Here is a 22,388-nt window from a genome sequence, read left to right on the forward strand (position 1 = left end):
ACTAGAAACGACAATGGAAGAAAATCTGGAAAATGCTGTGCGCTTTATCTTTCTCTCGTAACGCTCAGTATTTCGCCATGGGACACATGATGCTGCACGCAGTTCTCAGAAGATGCAGTGTGGTTTGAGATGATAAGGACAATGTTAGGCTTAGATTAATTCGGTGTAAGGATTGCACAAGGCAACAAATAGCTGTTTTGACATAATCCATTGAGAAACTTACCTCTTTGTTTTTTTTAAGATATCATATTGTTAAGAGGCCACTAAATCATAGAGCAATTAGTCGGTGTAGTGAACAAAACTGGTTAGGCTCCTGCACAAGCTGAAGCTAAGTTATTATGCTAGGACTTGTGCTAGCTTATCCAAGTTTCTCAAATGATTCAATTTTCTGTACCTAATGATGGATTTGTGTATTCAAATCATCTAAAGATACTAATAATTGATTCGATTCGATTGTGTGCATTCATATGTCATGGGAAGTAAGTGCCCATTTTAGATGCTAACCAAAGCACAATAGTGTATTAGAATAATTTCATTTCCGTAGGATCAACAAACATGTTTTTGACTCTTTGTCACATATAAGTTAACCCAAAAAAAAAAAAAAAAACATAAATTGCCCAGCTCTTGCTCAATAATCGAAAAAGTATCAGTACATCCGGAATCAGCCACTTCCACAAATAGAATAATAATAATGTGTACAACAGTTAATCGTTTAAATTAACTAACTACCTGGGCCCTTTCGGGTCTGGTTTCTCAAAAAAAAAAAAAAACTAACTAAAGCACAGTTGTTTTCCTAGTATACAGAACAAAACGAAATGATGATATCTTGTAAAACTCAATATCAACAGAACCTGTCACAAACTCTTTTCCTCCAATACTACAGGTAGCTCCACATACTCACTGCCTCTCAGAATTTTCAAGACTACTTTATCCCCCACATTATAGTCATCCCACACTTTGTACAGCTCTGCTTTGCTTTTTACCTGAGGATAGGATGTATAAGACTAATTGAAAAATACATCACACCTTTTGCTGCTATATTTCAGAGTACAAAATTACATATTAGCAGAAAGCAGTTCTAATTATGTTCCACATGAGTACTTGTCAGGCTGGCAAACCCACCGTATGTGAAACTGGATTTAGTTAACCCTAAAGTTCTTAAATTTCTATCTTATCAGTTATCACCCAAGAAGAGTGAAATTAATATATATATATATATATATATATCTCAGCGTGCAAAGGATCAAGTAAAAAATTGTGAACTCTGCACAGGTTATAAATTGATTTCTGGCGGACTTTTCTCCAGCAGCACCACGTGTGCAATTTTTTTTGAAGGATATCTTAACTTTAATGATATATAATACTTAATCTTGCATCTTCTATTAACAAGCAGCATATTAGAATGCATAAATAGAAAAAGGGAACAGTTATAGAAAGACTCACAGATTTGTTGTCAACTGCAACAATGATATCTCCAAGCATTATATTACCAGCGAAACCTCTTGTAGTTGGTAGTAGCCCAGCCTTTGCTGCAAGACTGTTTCCAGGGACCTACAGTACCATAGGATAATTTTCGGTAATCAGAAAATCATCCGAAAGAAATTATCAGATGAGAAATGTAAATAATCAGATAACAGTATGGCAAAAAGGGAAAATCAATCAATATGCAATCTCAAAAGTCAAAACTCTGAAGGAATACCAGCAGAATGAGAGCTCCATTTCGAACGTTAAGTTGATTTGCAACCAGGTCTGGAGCAATCTCCACATTCAAACCAGCTCGAACAACCTAAGATAGAGAAAGTATTAGATAGGAAGGTTTGTAGCTTTTAGAGCATTTCAGGTGAAACAGAATAAAAAACTTTACTATTACCAAATGAATTGTGATTCTTTGTTCACAAAGGCAATGTCATTGTCAAAATGCAGAAAAAACCACTAAGGATATAAGATAAAAAGTAACAAGGTTAATATATATTTTTTGATGGATAGATAGTGGGGGTGGGGGAGGGGGAGGTGGGGTTCGAGCCACAAACAGCAAGCACTACAAAGGGTGTCACTACTCGCTACCACTGGGTTATGACTTGAACCTCAGTAACAAGATTAATAATAGAATGAAGTTTCATATAGGTGGAGGTTGTGTTACGTATATTTTCTAGCAAAATATAACATAATGATAATTCGACCTGAACAAATATGTAGCAAGACCACTTACTTTGCCAAATTGGATCAACTGAGGTACAATCTTTAATACAGTTGAGGAAGGGATGGCAAAGCCTACACCAGCAGATGTCCCTGCCATACAAGAACAGAAGTACAACACTCAATACTATAGGAAGTGGGTCCTTCATATGCCATGTATAGATGGAGTTCAATAACGCCAAATAGAGGCTACACCTAGAGAACTTACATTCACCTAGAAATTAACGAAGTGGAATGTGCCATTCAAATATTGATTCACTACACAGAATTCCAAAGGGTTTTCTTAATTATCCAATCTCAAAATATTTTTGGGTTTCTGTCATTTTACACTTTCTAATAAGACTGTAATAAAATTGGTGCACAAACATACTGTCTGATTATTATCCAAAAAATGAAAGCATACCTGTTTGAGTAAATATTGCAGTATTAATCCCAATCAAATTTCCTTTGGAATCCATTAGAGGACCTCCACTGCCAGTCACAAGAAAAAGTAGGCATTAGGAAGTGCATTAACAATGGAAAGAAAGTATCACTAGTTTGAACACCTCTGAAATTCCAATGAGGGGAGAAACGCATCCACTGAGATACTCCTTAAAGCAGAGGAGGCAAAGGAGGAGAATTGGTCTTTTTAATGGAGACATTTAGATTAGAATGGTCCCTGACTGACCTGTTCCCTGGATTAATGGCTGCATCTGTTTGAACTCCACCACCAATTGTGACACCAGTTTGACTAAAAATGTCTCGATTCAGTCCACTAATAACTCCAACAGTAAGAGTATGATCAAAACCGAATGGATTCCCAATTGCTAAACACTGCTGCCCCACTCTCAGAGAAGATGACTGCCCCACCTTAATTGGCCTTAACAGATCTTCAGAGGCTTCCACCTAGTTTGTTAAAGATATTAATACCTCCACTACTTGTATTCTATATAGTATAATCGCAATGCTAGTTGCTACACAGGTATACCAATTCCATAGAAACTTCAAAGCATTGCATAACACCTCCAACTATTTCTACAGCACAAAGATTTACAATAACTGAGACAAGGAAATATAACATATAACTTTTTAATGGCGATGATCTTACAGATTTTGTTCCTCATGACAGCAGATTTACAGATGTTCACTAAGTTGGTAACAAACATTCTAAATTTAGTTTTCTAGTGATAGCAGATCCCCTGCTTATTTATCTTTTCAAAGGAGTGCACAATAATTGACACGAGTTTTTAACGGAACAGATTTTTACAGGACTTGAGTTTAAAAAAAAAAAAAAAAAAAAAAAAAAAACCTTGGATGTGAAAGATTTAAGTAGTTGAAAGACCAAGAAAGCCTAAGATAACTTGTGCTGAGGCTAAAGAGTAAAGACTGTAAGTGGATACCAAAATTCTATGATAGATAGGTTCAACTTAGCTTATATAACCTAAACATTGAAGACAGAAGGACTACACTATGGTGTTCCAACGTGATGAAAAACTAAATCAATTCTCTTCACTAGGCTTCCTTGGGATTTTAACACTCATAGTCACTAATAAATGGATGAAACAAGTGACCAGAGGAGAAACAATATCATAACAGTCATCATCAACCTATATGGGTTTATATTCTATCTTAACATTTTTCAGAATGCATGTTTTTTGTTAGATTGATGAGACCAAAACACTGCATAAACTGCCAAGATAAACATCATGCAGATCTTAATTGAGTGAACGAGGATACCTAAGAATTCATTTTTAAAGCAGTGTATGAAACTTGGAAGTGTGCAATCTCAATGACAAAACCAAACTTAATTGGGGTCCTTTACATGGATCCTTTTTTGTCACTCAGCCCTATCTAAGGCCATATCCCCTTTTTCCTATGAATAAACCATGTCTTTCTGTATAACTTCTATCCATATCATTTTTGGCTTCCCTTTTGCCCTTTTGCTCCTTCCACATTAATGTAATCACCCTTTAACTCTTTCACACTGGCATGTGCATAGGCTCATAAGATATGAGAAAAGTTTTACACTGGCTGTCAACATATCAAGACCCACCTTTGTCTGGGGTGAGGACCCACTAAAGGATATGATATGTCATAGGCAGAATTAAAGAAAAATATTATTATGAAACAAGAAGTTCAAAAGAAAACATACCTTCAAGACAGCAAGATCCTTTGCACGGTCAGCACCAATCAATTTACCCTCAAAATTCTTTTGTACCCTTGAGAAATAAAAGAAAATGAGAAATATGGATGCATCAATAACATAAATAAAAATAGTGCTATCTACTAAAGGATTTTGTATGTCTCACCCTTCAGATGCTAGAATATTAACTCGTGCAACAACCTGGCCAGGGCTTGGATTTTTAGAAAGGGCATTACCAATTACTGAGGCAATAGAAGAACATAATGGTTAACTTGGAATTTCACAGTGTGTTTATGAACTTAATATCATTGACTAGCAGATTAGATTCAGTTTAATATATGCATAACATTCACATACTAGCACATAAGAGCACATTATGTTCCCAAATCCTACCTTAAGAGAATAAACTCTAAATTTTTAAAAAGTGCTTAAAATGGAAAACATACTGAAGGATGTATTATTTTGCTCAAGAAGAACCTGATAGGTGATCAATTATAAGGTTTAACATTGTGGAAAGAGTAAAAGCATATAGATATCTCATAAGGAGGAATTCTATCAAACGCACATAAATTAAAATTTAAAAAATAATGTAGTGTGATGTTCTGGTTAAATCAAGCATGAGCTCCCTACTACAATGTGAAGCCATGTGTATACGGATAACATCATTCAATGGAAAGATGCATTCATCTAGTGTTTTGTGCTTGTAAATTCACTCGCTAGCTCTTACCATGATAATTTGTTACTATGTGCCCTTGTCCATCCCAAACTACACCCGAACCATTTCCTTCAGGAATCTGTCAATATGGACAATATGAATTATATGTGCTGCCACCCAATTTTTTGCATATAAGCATGGAAAGATATTATATTACTCAAGACAACTATATGCTTAGTTTAGCAGAAAATTTCTGGAGAAGCTATCTAGTTTTATAAGTTTGCTTCTAGATACAAGATTATCCACATAAAGCCTTTTTTTTTTTTTTTTTCTTGGCATAGTAAATGAATCCATTCTTAATTTAACTGCTTATATACCTCAACCCCACCAGCATTAAGTTGAGGACGCAATGTCACATCAAAAATGTTGACAACAGAATATGTGTTTTTCTCAAAGAGTTGGACAATTCTTTCCTGCAAATTAGACACATAATTTTACCTACCATGAACATCTGTACAAAAGAGAATGTTACCTAGAAAAAAATTCAAATTTTCTTTTGGAATTGATGATTCAAAAACCAAGGATAAGAACAAAACATAGTTAATGATAAACCTCAACAGGGAAGAGTGAGCCAGATGGAAATATGGGAGGAGTTACTTCTTCAATTGTCACAGATGGATCCCCTAAAGCTTGTGCTGTATATCCACATGTAATCACATTTCAAAAGCAAGTTAATACGTCCAAAGTCAAAAATCAAACCAAATATTTCACTGATCCAATGAACATTGTAATGAAGGAAGAACTTATATTTAAGCAAACCCGTTATCTAACCAAGAAAGAAGAGAAGTATTAAGTAATCAAACTTCGGATTAGTTATAACAGAAGGAGCACCCTCAGTTATGCTAGAGTTTTCTCCTGACCAATATTTTCTTTAATCTTTTCTTTCACAATCTCAATGTACAAATTGTGTAGTTGGAGATCTACATGTCAGATGTTTCACTCTACTACATTCTGGAAAGTGGCAATCATATTTTTTCCTTCAAGGTTCATTTTCTAATTGAATGAAATTCATACAAAAAAAATACTAGTTGAACACAATTAGTGATAAAACACAATTAAATCATACATTTTGAGGCCTTGAACAAATTGCTAGTCTACCATTGATCACAAAGCTGAACCGTGCGGACCTGATAAGTAGTACCTTGAAGGATGATAACAGGAATACACAAATAAACTTGCAAACAGCATCCGCCGAGTTGTGACCAGAATATTATTGCATACTACTTTCTCCAAATTCTTTGAACGGCTACTAACACTCCTAAAACCATCAAAGGGATTGATATCAAAATCCTCAAAACAGCTTATTGGAACTAAAATTGATATTGTAATGCAGCTTCAATTGCATTACACAAAATTTTCCTTTCAATTGGAAGCTACACATGTATCCAATGAATTTTGAATTCACTAGCTCACCCTTCATACAATATTGTAGTAAGAGAAAGTGTCATTTGAGTCAAAGCTCATTAGCGACATTGTACAAATACGCTTTTTCAAGAAATTTTCACTACATGCTGACGTGACAAATTGTTATTGATTAATGTCATTTTATTGTTTACCAATCATAACTTGCCACGTCAGCATTTTACACCAAGCTGTGTTTATAGAATTACAATAAATCAAGAAAAACTACAAATTTCACATCATTTTACACAACTTATATCTGCTAAGGTGAAAGGTGCACTATAAAGTGATGTTAGTAGTGGTGGTACCATATTAAAATAATGTTACATCAATCATAATCTGTCACATTATGAACAAAGTTGTAAAATTTGTCGATAGACTTGATGTCATACAAAACATCCCTCAAAAAAAAAAAAAAAAAAAAAAAAAGATAACATTTTTATGGTGTACAATACATAGCTTTTACCTATAAAAATTTGGACACTAGGCATAAAAAAATGCTCATATTTAGTTAGTACTATATAATATAGTCAAGTAATGGAAGAGCAAACCTTGGAATGGAAATGGGTTGTTGGGAAGGAACGAAATGGTTGGAGTTGAGGGAATCATCGTGGGGTTGAGACTGAGACTTAGAGCACACTACAGACGACATGCCGTCGAAGCAGAGCTGGCGGCGACCCAAAATTGTGTGAGGTTGGATTTGGTATTGGAGAGGCCAAGAATTAGAAGAAGAATTGAGTTTGCATGATGATGCTATTGCTAACACTAATTGCATTTTTCAAAAGCTTATTAGAACACAAACAAGAAACGGTGTACTGTGTACTGTGTTCTATTCTATGTTGTTGTAATAATAAGAATCAGAGGAAACATAGATAAGAGTTTCGGAGACTTGGCTCGCTAGCTGTTAAGGTTGTCCCTGGTGGTTCAAGTTGAAAGTACAAGTGTGCCCTCTGTGCTTATACAAATTTTCCAGTTTACCACTAAAGTTAAGCGTATGAGTTCATACAACTTATTGTATCGAAATCAATGTTTAGTTGTTGCGGCGACAATTTTCTGATTCTCCTCTTTTTTTCTTTTTTCTTTTTTTGGCTTGAGAAACAATTTTCTGATACTCCAAGTCCTAAAGCATTTTAAAAATGCATACAGAATATAAAGCTATAATCTTCTGCTTGAATATCTAATCAAGGTTAAAACTTTTCATATTTTTCTCTTTAGTGAGATTAAACTAAAAAAAGGTAGAAAATGTTAATAACCTGGAAGGTATGAGTGTGCAATTGTGCAAACAAACCATCAACTCAATTTGACAATGGTTTTTTATGGATTGATGGGTTTTTATTTATTTATTTTTTCAGGGTCTCAGTTTGGGTTGATGGTTTTTTTAACCTACTAACATGACCTAATCCGACCTAGTTTGACACCTTGAGTTGATTTTTCATGAATTGGTATGTTGAATGTTTCTTTTGAAGTCTCAAGTATGAGTTGTTAAATTTTTCAAAATCATATGACAAACCCGACCCAACTTTGCCTCAAAGCATTAAGGACACTATTTAGCCACCAAGGCTTACAATCCCACGAAGTTGTATTGATAACCTTGATAGCCTAGGTTATATTGTGCAAGAAAAAACAGCCCATTGACTTGCTACCATTTATGGTAATTGCCTCTAAGAGACTAAGACACAACTGCCTACTGTCTTGGATAGTGCCACTTCTGTCAAGGATCAATGGTCTAACATTAGGGTACTCTGGAATGTTGTATTAACAAGTGTTGGTAAAGAGCTGCCGTGAAAAAGGTAATCTCATTCAATAAATCCAGTGACATTAACACACAATTTTGCACAAACTATTTTTATTTGTTTTACAAATATGTCTACTGTTGTAAGTAGTATATAATAAAAGTGGTATTAATAGTAAATTCATATGAAATATATTTGTTTTAATTAAAATTTCCCAAGCTAAGAGTGAAAAAGAAAGTTGTGAATTTTTTTTTAACCAAACATTGCTCAAATCCGTTTTTTTTTTTTTTTTTCAACTGCATCATGACTGGTATTATTTCTAGTTTATACTAGTAATTATTTCTAGTTTATACTAGTAATAATTAGCAAGCACACGCTTAGCATATTCATAACCGGCTAAGCTTCAAGCAATGACTCTGGTCCATAAAATAAAATAAAATAAAAAACTAATTACCCTAATTGGGCTGGAAAGCTTTGGGCTGGGTCGCAAGTAACTGAGATAGTTTAGGCCTAATGAGAGACAAAAATAAATAAATAAAAGAAGTATTGTATACATCTACTAGGACCAATTAAAAGGGGGCATTGAAATCAGTTAAAAGAATCACAGTTTCAGCATTTATAAAAAGGGTATGTTTGGTTGGAGTGAAAATAGAGAGGATGAAAAATAGGAAGAGGAAAATATGGTAAAAAATGGCATTTTTCACTGTTTGGTTGAGGAGAGAAAACAAGAGAGATAGAAAATAGGGAGAAAAATTTTCCCTCCAGGCCCACATTTTTTTATCCTCCCAATTTAAAAGGAAAATGAGGAGGGAAAAGTACTGAAAGATGCACTTTACACAAATACTCTCAATTTAAGTTACATTTTTCTTTCTTTCTTCTCTCTTCCTAGGCAACAACGTTGCCCCTCTTTTTGCTTTTTTTTTTTTTTTTTTCCTTTTTCTGGGCAATCACGTTGCCAATTGTCACTATTTTTTTTCTTTTTTTTTTTTCTTGGGCATTAACATTTCCTCTTTTTTTTCTAATTTTTTTCTTTTGATTTTTTAGGGCTTGGGCGTGATAGTTTATTTTATTTTTACTAGATGTGAATTTTTTTGGAACATGTTTTTTATTTTTATAAAAAATTTTGGGTGATTGCTCTTTTTTGTATGGTTATTTGTCATTTTTTTTTTTAAATTTGGCATCATTCTTTAACAAGGGTATATGAGTAAATTTATTTAAACTCATTTTTTCCATCCCTCCACTTTTCTACTCCCAACCAAACAAAAAGGAGAGAAAATAAAATCTATTCTATCCTCCTACTTTTTCATCCTCCCACATTTCCACCCCTCCAATCAAATGGACCCTAAATGATGTGAGACCCTATGAGAATCAATAAATAGTAATGCAAAAATTTTCAAATCCACAATTGAGATGTGACCTGATATGATTAATACATTATAAAAATTATGATAGCAGTGAGTGTATAAGAAAATGGTGTTATTCTAATAAATAATAACAACTTGTTATCTAAATAAGTTGTGAAAAAGTTTGTAAATTTATTTATTTATTTATTTATTTATTTATTGTGTCTTGCATTGTTCTTTGTAAAATACCAATTAGAAGAATGTTATATGTTTCTATCTTCATCTCAAAAAAATAAAAATAAAAAAGAATTTTCTATCTTTCTACCTTCTCCTAGAGAAAGAAATGTTTTATAAATCCTTGAACTTAATTTGACCATCGTAGACTGGGAGTTAATTTTCTTGAACCCAAACAATTGCCATAATATGATAAGATCCAAAGAAGTGTAGATTTAAACCCAAAAAATGTGGGCCTACGCTTCAAAATTGGGCCCATTCAAAGCTTGTCTGTTTGCCTATGTCTCCAATCTCCAACAAGGAATTTTTTTTTTTTTTTTAAAATAGGTCAATAGTTTATATGAAACACTTGTCCTGTTATATATGTATGATCCATACACCTATACACGTGGAGCCTACATGCAAGTTAAACAGATCTTTTGACAATTAAGTTAAAAGTGTTCTAGTTAATTTAACTCATAAAGTTCTTACACAAAAAATTAATTAGTGAATTATCTAATAATAAAAAATAATCAGCATGAGGAGGATGCCTTAAATTCAAAATACTGTCATATCCATCTTAGACTCAAAATACTATCGTATACATAAATAAATAAATAAAACAGCAAAGTCAGGATTCCCTAATAAGTATTGATGCACTTTCTCCCTTATCTTTCAAACTTGCAGAAATTTATTAGCAAAGTTGCTTCTACCAGTGTTGCTTGCCATCATCCTATTGGTATTATTGCTGTTGATTTTTGTTTGGACTAATATTACTTCTCAAACATAAAATTTTTATTCTTTTTTTCTTTGAATGCCATATGCTTCAAAGTTGCAGTCTAAACTCAAAAGATAACTGCCCTTCCTTGATTTTGCAATAATAGTACTGAGTCCTAACTCGCATAAATAAAGTTAAGTTTATAATTGAACACTTAAATTGAGAGACTCCATTCCACAAGTAAGATTTTTAATTTTTAGATTGAGTAATGCTACAGCTTACAACCACAAATTATTTTACAGTATTTTTACAAAATGTTGATATAGTTATCCTCTTATTGGTTTTTATTTAAACCTACCATTAATATCATTTTTTTTATTTACCAATAATCACTCACCACATTAGTAGTTTGTAAATTTTTTTGTACATAAAATAGTTTGTATCTCTAGTATTATTCTTTTAGATTTGATCATGTATTGAGTGTCAAGTTATTTAAAATTTTAATGGAGGTAATACTGGATATACCTTTAAATTTATAATATTTAATTTGAATCATGCAATGGATCCATTTCAAATGAAGTGAACCGCCTAGTTCTTATATTCAAGATTTACGTGGCATTATAGTGGAACTTTGAGTATGAAAAGGTGTGAACATGGAGTTTTAGTTGATGGCTTTGATGATGCTAATGTTACGGTCTTGGTGCGGTTCTTATACGTCGGCTATATGTCTTTTGTTTTGTTCTTACACGGAGATTAAGTTATATGCTGTGCTGTGCCACTTATGTGTATATACTTAAGTAAGATGTTATTAATTAGATGACAAACTAATAGGACAATTCCTGCATTTTTTTGGTGATAGTAATTGTCATCTTTTTCAATTGTCTTCTCTTTATCTTGGGCCAAAATGGGCATGTGCCCCTTTCGCCCAAAAGATGTAGCAAAATACTCATGTTCTGAAACTATCTAGTAAAATATCTCTGTTTTGAAACTCAATTTTTAGAAAATCGAGTTTCAATGAAAAACTCAATTTGATGAAAATCGAGTAATGTGAGGAATTTTACATGGAACTCGAGTTCCATGTTTTTTTTTTTTTTTTTTTTTTTTTTTTTTTTAGTTTGATTTCACATAACTTGATTTTCTAAAAATCGAGTTTTTCATTGAAACTTGATTTTTAGAAAATTGAGTTTAAAACGGAGGCATTTTGCTAGATAGTTTCAGAACAGGGGCATTTTGCTGGAAAGTTTTAGCGAAAGGGCCAAATGCCCATTTTGGCCCTTTATCTTGCATACTTAATTTCCTTTTTTTTTTTTTAATCTTTTATTCCTTTGTGTCATTTGTACTTAGCAAGGAAAGATATAGAGTCTTTGAACACATGTATATTGTATATGAGGAAATTAGATACATCTTATTTTAAATCAAAACATGATACAAACCGAATTATAAGAAAATAATTGAAAGGTAAGATCATGATTCCATTGATTCTAAAACATTTTCATAAAATAACTGTCACGATCACTAGTCACATATGCATTATACCTCAAAAGACTAGTTAAGTTACAATTAGGTGCACAAATATGGTTTTGTGAACACTCCCATGCAACCTTCACTCATATTTAATCAAATATCAATTCATATAATTCCAGAGAATCACAAATTCACAATAGCATAACATTAGATGATCATGATCTTTTCTACTACATGTTTTACATCAAGTCCCTACAAAATTAACCATCAAATCTCAATCGTTGTCAATTGTTTTGGATGCATACAGAAGACAATGTCTATATTAGAGATAAATACAAGAACTATCTGTATTATTTTAATTACATTACATGTCACCATCAATTCATCATCATGAATTCATGATTAATAATGTATTAAGAATAATTCTATTATCCCTAACAATAGAAGAACATAATGGTTAACTTGGAATTTCACAGTGTGTTTATGAACTTAATATCATTGACTAGCAGATTAGATTCAGTTTAATATATGCATAACATTCACATACTAGCACATAAGAGCACATTATGTTCCCAAATCCTACCTTAAGAGAATAAACTCTAAATTTTTAAAAAGTGCTTAAAATGGAAAACATACTGAAGGATGTATTATTTTGCTCAAGAAGAACCTGATAGGTGATCAATTATAAGGTTTAACATTATGGAAAGAGTAAAAGCATATAGATATCTCACAAGGAGGAATTCTATCAAATGCACATAAATTAAAATTTAAAAAATAATGTAGTGTGATGTTCTGGTTAAATCAAGCATGAGCTCCCTACTACAATGTGAAGCCATGTGTATACGGATAACATCATTCAATGGAAAGATGCATTCATCTAGTGTTTTGTGCTTGTAAATTCACTCGCTAGCTCTTACCATGATAATTTGTTACTATGTGCCCTTGTCCATCCCAAACTACACCCGAACCATTTCCTTCAGGAATCTGTCAATATGGACAATACGAATTATATGTGCTGCCACCCAATTTTTTGCATATAAGCATGGAAAGATATTATATTACTCAAGACAACTATATGCTTAGTTTAGCAGAAAATTTCTGGAGAAGCTATCTAGTTTTATAAGTTTGCTTCTAGATACAAGATTATTCACATAAAGCCTTTTTTTTTTTTTCTTGGGATAGTAAATGAATCCATTCTTAATTTAACTGCTTATATACCTCAACCCCACCAGCATTAAGTTGAGGACGCAATGTCACATCAAAAATGTTGACAACAGAATATGTGTTTTTCTCAAAGAGTTGGACAATTCTTTCCTGCAAATTAGACACATAATTTTACCTACCATGAACATCTGTACAAAAGAGAATGTTACCTAGAAAAAAATTCAAATTTTCTTTTGGAATTGATGATTCAAAAACCAAGGATAAGAACAAAACATAGTTAATGATAAACCTCAACAGGGAAGAGTGAGCCAGATGGAAATACGGGAGGAGTTACTTCTTCAATTGTCACAGATGGATCCCCTAAAGCTTGTGCTGTATATCCACATGTAATCACATTTCAAAAGCAAGTTAATACGTCCAAAGTCAAAAATCAAACCAAATATTTCACTGATCCAATGAACATTGTAATGAAGGAAGAACTTATATTTAAGCAAACCCGTTATCTAACCAAGAAAGAAGAGAAGTATTAAGTAATCAAACTTCGGATTAGTTTATAACAGAAGGAGCACCCTCAGTTATGCTAGAGTTTTCTCCTGACCAATATTTTCTTTAATCTTTTCTTTCACAATCTCAATGTACAAATTGTGTAGTTGGAGATCTACATGTCAGATGTTTCACTCTACTACATTCTGGAAAGTGGCAATCATATTTTTTCCTTCAAGGTTCATTTTCTAATTGAATGAAATTCATACAAAAAAAATACTAGTTGAACACAATTAGTGATAAAACACAATTAAATCATACATTCTGAGGCCTTGAACAAATTGCTAGTCTACCATTGATCACAAAGCTGAACCGTGCGGACCTGATAAGTAGTACCTTGAAGGATGATAACAGGAATACACAAATAAACTTGCAAACAGCATCCGCCGAGTTGTGACCAGAATATTATTGCATACTACTTTCTCCAAATTCTTTGAACGGCTACTAACACTCCTAAAACCATCAAAGGGATTGATATCAAAATCCTCAAAACAGCTTATTGGAACTAAAATTGATATTGTAATGCTGCTTCAATTGCATTACACAAAATTTTCCTTTCAATTGGAAGCTACACATGTATACAATGAATTTTGAATCCACTAGCTCACCCTTCATACAATATTGTAGCAAGAGAAAGTGTCATTTGAGTCAAAGCTCATTAGCGACATTGTACAAATGCGCTTTTTCAAGACATTTTCACTACATGCTGACGTGACAAATTGTTCTTGATTAATGTCACTTTATTGTTTACCAATCATAACTTGCCATGTCAGCATTTTACACCAAGCTGTGTTTATAGAATTACAATAAATCAAGAAAAACTACAAATATCACATCTTTTTACACAACTTATATCTGCTAAGGTGAAAGGTACACTATAAAGTGATGTTAGTAGTGGTGGTTCCATATTAAAATAATGTTACACCAATCATAATCTGTCACGTTATGAACAAAGTTGTAAAATTTGTCGATAGACTTGATGTCATACAAAGCATCCCTCAAAAAAAAAAAAAAAAAGGATAACATTTTTATGGTGTACAATACATAGCTTTTACCTATAAAAATTTGGACACTAGGCATAAATAAATGCTCATATTTAGTTAGTACTATATAATATAGTCAAGTAATGGAAGAGCAAACCTTGGAATGGAAATGGGTTGTTGGGAAGGAACGAAATGGTTGGAGTTGAGGGAATCATCGTGGGGTTGAGACTGAGACTGAGACTTAGAGCACACTGCAGACGACATGCCGTCGAAGCAGAGCTGGCGGCGACCCAAAATTGTGTGAGGTTGGATTTGGTATTGGAGAGGCCAAGAATTAGAAGAAGAATTGAGTTTGCATGATGATGCTATTGCTAACACTAATTGCATTTTTCAAAAGCTTATTAGAACACAAACAAGAAACGGTGTACTGTGTTCTATTCTATGTTGTTGTAATAATAAGAATCAGAGGAAACATAGATAAGAGTTTCGGAGACTTGGCTCGCTAGCTGTTAAGGTTGTCCCTGGTTGTTCAAGTTGAAAGTACTAGTGTGCCCTCTGTGCTTATACAAATTTTCCAGTTTACCACTAAAGTTAAGCGTATGAGTTCATACAACTTATTGTATCGAAAATCAATGTTTAGTTGTTGCGGCGACAATTTTCTGATTCTCCTCCTTTTTTCTTTTTTCTTTTTCTTTTTTTTTTTTTTTTTTTTTTTTTTTGGCTGAGAAACAATGTTCTGATACTCCAAGTCCTAAAGCATTTTAAAAATGCATACCGAATATAAAACTACAATCTTCTGCTTGAATATCTAATCAAGGTTAAAACTTTTCATATCTTTCTCTTTAGTGAAATTAAAGTTAAAAAAGGTGGAAAATGTTAATAACGTGGAAGGTATGAGTGTGCAACTGTGCATCCAAACCATCAACTCAATTTGGCAGTGGTTTTTTATGGATTGATGGGTTTTTATTTTATTTTATTTTATTTTTTTCCAGGGTCTCAGTTTGGGTTGATGGTTTTTTTAACCTACTAACATGACCTAATCCGACCTAGTTTAACACCTCGAGTTGATTTTTCATGAATTGGTATGTTGAATGTTTCCTTTGAAGTCTCAAGTATGAGTTGATAAATTTTTCAAAATCATATGGCAAACCCGACCCAACTTTGCCTCAAAGCATTAAGGACACTATTTAGCCACCAAGGCTTACAATCCCACGAAGTTGTATTGATAACCTTGATAGCCTAGGTTATATTGTGCAAGAAAAAACAGCCCATTGACTTGCTACCATTTATGGTAATTGCCTCTAAGAGACTAAGACACAACTGCCTACTGTCTTGGATAGTGCCACTTCTGTCAAGGATCAATGGTCTAACATTAGGGTACTCTGGAATGTTGTATTAACAAGTGTTGGTAAAGAGCTGCCGTGAAAAAGGTAATCTCATTCAATAAATCCAGTGACATTAACACACAATTTTGCACAAACTATTTTTATTTGTTTTACAAATATGTCTACTGTTGTAAGTAGTATATCATAAAAGTGGTATTAATAGTAAATTCATATGAAATATATTTGCTTTAATTAAAATTTCCCAAGCTAAGAGTGAAAAAGATAGTTGTGAATTTTTTTTTAACCAAACATTGCTCAAATCCGTTTTTTTTTTTTTTTTTTTTAACTGCGTCATGACTGGTATTATTTCTAGTTTATACTAGTAATTATTTCTAGTTTATACTAGTAATAATTAGCAAGCACACGCTTAGCATATTCATAAGTCATAACCGGCTAAGCTTCAAGCAATGACTCTGGTCCATAAAATAAAATAAAATAAAAAACTAATTACCCTAATTGGGCTGGAAAGCTTTGGGCTGGGTCGCAAGTAACTGAGATAGTTTAGGCCTAATGAGAGACAAAAATAAATAAATAAAAGAAGTATTGTATACATCTACTAGGACCAATTAAAAGGGGGCATTGAAATCAGTTAAAAGAATCACAGTTTCAGCATTTATAAAAAGGGTATGTTTGGTTGGAGTGAAAATAGAGAGGATGAAAAATAGGAAGAGGAAAATATGGTAGAAAAAGGCATTTTTCACCGTTTGGTTGAGGAGAGAAAACAAAAGAGATAGAAAATAGGGAGAAAAATTTTCCCTCCGGACCCACATTTTTTTATCCTCCCAATATAAAAGAAAAATAAGGAGGAAAAAGTACTGAAAAATGCACTTTATACAAATACTCTCAATTTAAGTTGCATTTTTCTTTCTTTCTTCTCTCTTCCTGGGCAACAACGTTGCCCCTCTTTTTGCATTTTTTTTTTTTCTTTTTCTGGGCAATCACATTGCCAATTGTCACTATTTTTTTTTCTTTTTTTTTTTCTTGGGCATTAACATTTCCTCTTTTTTTCTAATTTTTTTCTTTTGATTTTTTAGGGCTTGGGTGTGATAGTTTATTTTTATTTTTACTAGATGTGAATTTTTTTGGAACATGTTTTTTATTTTTATAAAAAATTTTGGGTGATTGCTCTTTTTTGTATGGTTATTTGTCATTTTTTTTTTTTAATTTGGCATCATTCTTTAACAAGGGTATATGAGTAAATTTATTTAAACTCATTTTTTCCATCCCTCCACTTTTCTACTCCCAACCAAACAAAAAGGAGAGAAAATAAAATCTATTAATTAGATGACAAACTAATAGGACAATTCCTGCATTTTTTTGGTGATAGTAATTGTCATCTTTTTCAATTGTCTTCTCTTTATCTTGGGCCAAAATGGGCATGTGCCCCTTTCGCCCAAAAGATGTAGCAAAATACTCATGTTCTGAAACTATCTAGTAAAATATCTCTGTTTTGAAACTCAATTTTTAGAAAATCGAGTTTCAATGAAAAACTCAATTTGATGAAAATCGAGTAATGTGAGGAATTTTACATGGAACTCGAGTTCCATGTTTTTTTTTTTTTTTTTTTTTAGTTTGATTTCACATAACTTGATTTTCTAAAAATCGAGTTTTTCATTGAAACTTGATTTTTAGAAAATTGAGTTTAAAACGGAGGCATTTTGCTAGATAGTTTCAGAACAGGAGCATTTTGCTGGAAAGTTTTAGCGAAAGGGCCAAATGCCCATTTTGGCCCTTTATCTTGCATACTTAATTTCCTTTTTTTTTTTTAATCTTTTTTTCCTTTGTGTCATTTGTACTTAGCAAGGAAAGATATAGTCTTTGAACACATGCATATTGTATATGAGGAAATTAGATACATCTTATTTTAAATCAAAACATGATACAAACCGAATTATAAGAAAATAATTGAAAGGTAAGATCATGATTCCATTGATTCTAAAACATTTTCATAAAATAACTGTCACGATCACTAGTCACATATGCATTATACCTCAAAAGACTAGTTAAGTTACAATTAGGTGCACAAATATGGTTTTGTGAACACTCCCATGCAACCTTCACTCATATTTAATCAAATATCAATTCATATAATTCCAGAGAATCACAAATTCACAATAGCATAACATTAGATGATCATGATCTTTTCTACTACATGTTTTACATCAAGTCCCTACAAAATTAACCATCAAATCTCAATCGTTGTCAATTGTTTTGGATGCATACAGAAGACAATGTCTATATTAGAGATAAATACAAGAACTATCTGTATTATTTTAATTACATTACATGTCACCATCAATTCATCATCATGAATTCATGATTAATAGTGTATTAAGAATAATTCTATTATCCCTATAAAAAAAAGGAATAATTCTATTTTCAATTACTATGTAAATTGCTATCATCTGCCTTCAAAATCCCATCAATCTATTCAGTTGGTTAATTCCACCATCAATTGCTACCAGTCAGCTGTATCGAGCACACAATTTTATTGATGGTCTACTTTCTGAATGTGGTCTCAAGTATAGTCCACACAAATAATATATATTCTTTGGCTGCATAAAATATAAAAGAAATGTGATTTAATTTAAAGTTTCATCATTCATGTATCATATTATTGTTAAAGTCCAATTTTGTTTACGTGTTTCCGTGTTGCGTTTTTTACTTTTTTGCTTCCAATTAATAAACACCATATTAGAATGTTAAACTTCACAATCATACTGATATTATGCTTTCCCAATAATCTGGCAGTTGAATACAAATTTCCCATATTATTCTATGGATTTGGATTTAGATCCCTCTCATATAAACTCAATCACACGGAAAAGAAAAATGAAATTTTTAGAATTTAAATTGGCATATTCCATGTGCTAAATTAGGTGCCAATGAAGGTTGTTTAAGTGTTAAAAACAAGTGTAATTAAGTTAGGTCGTAAGAGTTTTTCAAAGAACTGTTTGAAGATGTTGAAGAACATAAGATTTGGTCAAGCGAAATCAGGATTCACTCAAGTGATCATTAAATTTAGGTAGAAGTTCACACAACGTTGTGTGAACTTCTACCTAACTCTTGTTTTTGCGAGATTATGGAAACAAGATTTCTTCTTTTACATGAATACTGATTTAAAATAGTGTTTTGTGTGTGTATAAATATATATATATATATATATATATATATATATATATATATTAAACACTAAGCAAGTTGTATCTAGTACTTTAACTCTAAACAATGTTACACTATTCAATATTTTTTAAATTGATGTAAATTTTGACAAATTCACTGTTAAATTACATTATCTTCGTATATTCTCCATACTTGCAAAATTTCAAGGTGATCAAAGATTAATAACCATGTCATCAATCAATTGTTTAAATTCAAGTTTTTGTAATTTAAAATAATGCATAAAAGATGAATTTATGTATCAAATGGTAAATAATATCCAACTGATATGAAAATTGGTATGAATATTAAGAGCATATAGAATCAATGATAAGATTTTCAAAATATGAATTATATAACAAGTTATTGAGTGATGAAACATTACTTAGAGTTAAGTCAAGTGTAAGTGAGTAAATTTGATGCATGAATTTCAAGACAAGAATACTACTATACTTTCTTGAGAGCCTATATTGAAAGCCAGGATGCTTTCCTGTTGAAGATGTTGTTGGGATAAACACCTTGGGGAGCTTTCTTGAGTAATTAATATAACATATAGAGACACTTTAACCCAAAATGCCTAAAACCAATAGGTATGTGCTCAATTATGTTATATTAACCATTCATTCTTCTCATATTTATTCAATGTGGGACTTCACTCACACGTGTAACCCAACAATCTCCCCCTCATGTGTGAGTCTCTGCCTCTCTGTGGGCTTCAAGACCTCTCTGTGGGCCATGAACAAGTCCTACTTACTCCCCCTTGCCTAATGGGCTTTTCACTTCATCAATGCATCATCCATGGGAACCACATGTCAACCCTGCACGCACATCCATGGGAACCTCGCTCATCCATGTCCATGGGAACCTCGCACCACACCATCATTTAGCACCATTAGCAATATTCCTTTGTGGGGCTTTTCTTTTTCTTTTTTTCTCTAGGATCTTTGTGTGTGGGTCATTTAGGCTTTCTTTGTCCCCACTGGGTAGGGACTATGAACACCTCACCACCTTCGCCGTACACCATCATGGGCTCTGATACCGCTTGTTGTTGGGAGAAACACCTTGGGGAGCTTCCTTGAGTAATTAATATAACATATAGAGACACTTTAACCCAAAAGGCCTAAACACAATGGGTATGCGCTCAATTATGTTATATTAACCACTCATTCTTCTCATTTTTATTCAATGTGGAACTTCATCCACACGTGTAACCCAACAAGAAAGTTCTTCAAAATTTTTCACTTCATCATCAAATTATATGAGCTTTTTATTGCTTTATTTTATTATTTTTGAGATTGTGGTGATTTATTATTGCGGTATATTAATTGGTGAATTGCTAACTTTGTATTAAGTTATGATTAATCCCGCTAACTAGAGCTTTGGGGTCTAAATCATATTTTTCATACTGGTTCGAAGTTTTTCATTAAAGTTTTCCAAATCAAAACAACATTTTTTATAAAGTTTCGTAGTTTTTCATTTAGGTTTTCCAGATAAAAAACAAGAATATATCATGGAATATTAGATGAAAGGCCAACCGCGATTGAAGCTTTATAGTATTTATTTATTTTCTTGCTCAGATAAGGTTCAAAATAGTGACTTATTAGTTAAGCAATTAGGTTTAATAGGAATAAAAGTCATATGATATTGATGGAAGGTTACTTTCAAAGAGATCAACCTCGGCCTAATAGATAGACACAATATATGATTCAATATACTGAAAAACATGAATTAAAACGATAATCAAGGTATTGGATTTCTCTTTAATTACAATATATTAGTAGTTAAATTTCAATTCCAAGTTGATAATGGAGCTAAATATTAGCATAATTGTTACTGTTGACCACTACCTTGAAATTCCTTTATTTATTTATTTATAATTAAATTGAGCCTGCTGTAGTTTTCACTAGGGCTGTATAAGCAATCCAATTCAAAACACAAAACTTATGGTTTTTTTTTTTATTTTTTTTTTATATATACTTTCATTAACATAAGGCAAAAGACTCAGGATTAACATTACAAAAGTGATGTATGGTAGAGGAGGTTTAATTACATAAATCAGCAATTAAAATTGATTTTGGAAGCAATCCACCATGAATGAATCATCTTAGAGGTCACAAGCCTATAGAACTTTTTTGACTGAATCAAGCTGAATGCTTGTAAAATTATCACTTAATTAAAGTTGAATGCTTATAGAATAATGCATAGTGGTTCGAATTTTCCTTTTTTAAAAAGATATTGAATAATAGAATTCCTTTCAGATTGATCATATGCAACCAAGGTTCGAAGTTACCATGGTCAATACTTAATAGGATAAATTATATGAAAAAAAGAAAGAAAGAATGATTAAAAAAAGTAAGGAATCTGGCACAAGAAGGCAATTAATATTCCGGGACAATGGGGTTAAAAGTAATTTAGCCATGTGTCCATGTTCTTTTCTTTTGTTTCTTGAGTAAAGAGGTTTAAAATCATATTTAGCCAATTAGCTTGGACTAATGTTTGGTTTTATGAAGTTTAGTCATCTCATGAATCTGGTGCCAAAATTAACCACTATAAGCCCCTAAATGAGTCGTAATTTACGTTGAATGGTTGAAAAAAATTGCATGAGTATATAATACGCTGCATTGGAATGGAATGTAGCGTTAGCTTGTTTGGTTCAACTTATTTATACCTTAAAAGAGAATATACAGTTTTTTAAAGCCTCACTTTTTTCAAGTTATAAGTTATAACTATACTTGAACATAATAAACAAACTAAGTTGATGAAAATAAGCTCATTCACATGCACATACAAATTGCACACATATTTTTTTAATGGAAATTGCACAAAATTTAAAGCATAATAATTTTAAGTGATAATGGAATTTGGGTAGTCTATGAAAACTATTTTGGAGCTAGACCACCTAAATTATGGTGCTAAATTATAGAAACCATGTATTAGTCAATAACTCTAATGTGGATTTGCTACATTGGGAACGTGATTATGCTTAGTAGGTTAATGTTCACAAAGAAAGAGGTTGGAACGCTTTGGTTAAAAGAGTTTGACCCATTTTTCAACTTATGTTGCACGCATGGGTTCCAAACCCTAGGTCAAGGAGCAGACAAGAAAGGCTTCAAACGAGGGCTACACTTAGGAAGTTGAGTAAATTTGGAGTTCCCAGTTGGCCATTTGACTCTGAAGATCATCACCAATTCATTAATAGGTAATAGTTTGTTATCCATATGGCAGACATGGTTAGCAAACTTAAGCAAT

The 22,388-nt window shown here is 32.4% G+C and overlaps 1 protein-coding gene across 6 annotated transcripts; it reads right to left on the reverse strand.

Moving 5' to 3' along the window:
• Positions 1–650: 650 nt before the first annotated feature.
• On the reverse strand, positions 651–15,053 carry LOC126715149 (protease Do-like 8, chloroplastic). Of its 6 annotated transcripts, none has more exons than XM_050415602.1 (13): positions 14,753–15,053; positions 6,161–6,291; positions 5,586–5,668; positions 5,351–5,446; positions 5,046–5,112; positions 4,485–4,560; positions 4,328–4,394; positions 2,864–3,081; positions 2,600–2,667; positions 2,210–2,289; positions 1,700–1,786; positions 1,444–1,551; positions 651–983 (listed from the first exon to the last, which is right to left on the reverse strand). In XM_050415602.1, the coding sequence occupies exons 1-13, from the start codon at positions 14,980–14,982 to the stop codon at positions 855–857; spliced, it is 1,440 nt and encodes a 479-aa protein (XP_050271559.1). In that variant the 5' UTR covers positions 14,983–15,053; the 3' UTR covers positions 651–854. The 6 variants fall into 6 exon arrangements, with proteins under 6 accessions (XP_050271559.1, XP_050271560.1, XP_050271562.1 ...); XM_050415603.1 differs by lacking the exon at positions 6,161–6,291 and adding an exon at positions 13,935–14,065; XM_050415605.1 differs by lacking the exons at positions 5,586–5,668; positions 6,161–6,291 and adding exons at positions 13,359–13,441; positions 13,935–14,065.
• Positions 15,054–22,388: the final 7,335 nt, after the last annotated feature.

Source organism: Quercus robur, chromosome 2 (genome assembly GCF_932294415.1).
Source record: "Quercus robur chromosome 2, dhQueRobu3.1, whole genome shotgun sequence".
Lineage (NCBI taxonomy): Eukaryota > Viridiplantae > Streptophyta > Magnoliopsida > Fagales > Fagaceae > Quercus > Quercus robur.

What these genes read in the sequence shown, in the direction of transcription:
- LOC126715149 (XM_050415602.1), bottom strand. Translation starts at nt 14,982, where the DNA reads ATGCAATTAGTGTTAGCAATAGCATCATCATGCAAACTCAATTCTTCT. An exon ending in CAACCCATTTCCATTCCAAG is followed by an intron (nt 6,292 to 14,752) that starts GTTTGCTCTTCC and finishes TGATGGTTTTAG; the next exon opens with GAGTGTTAGTAGCCGTTCAA. An exon ending in TTAATGCTGGTGGGGTTGAG is followed by an intron (nt 5,113 to 5,350) that starts GTATATAAGCAG and finishes CCATATTGACAG; the next exon opens with ATTCCTGAAGGAAATGGTTC.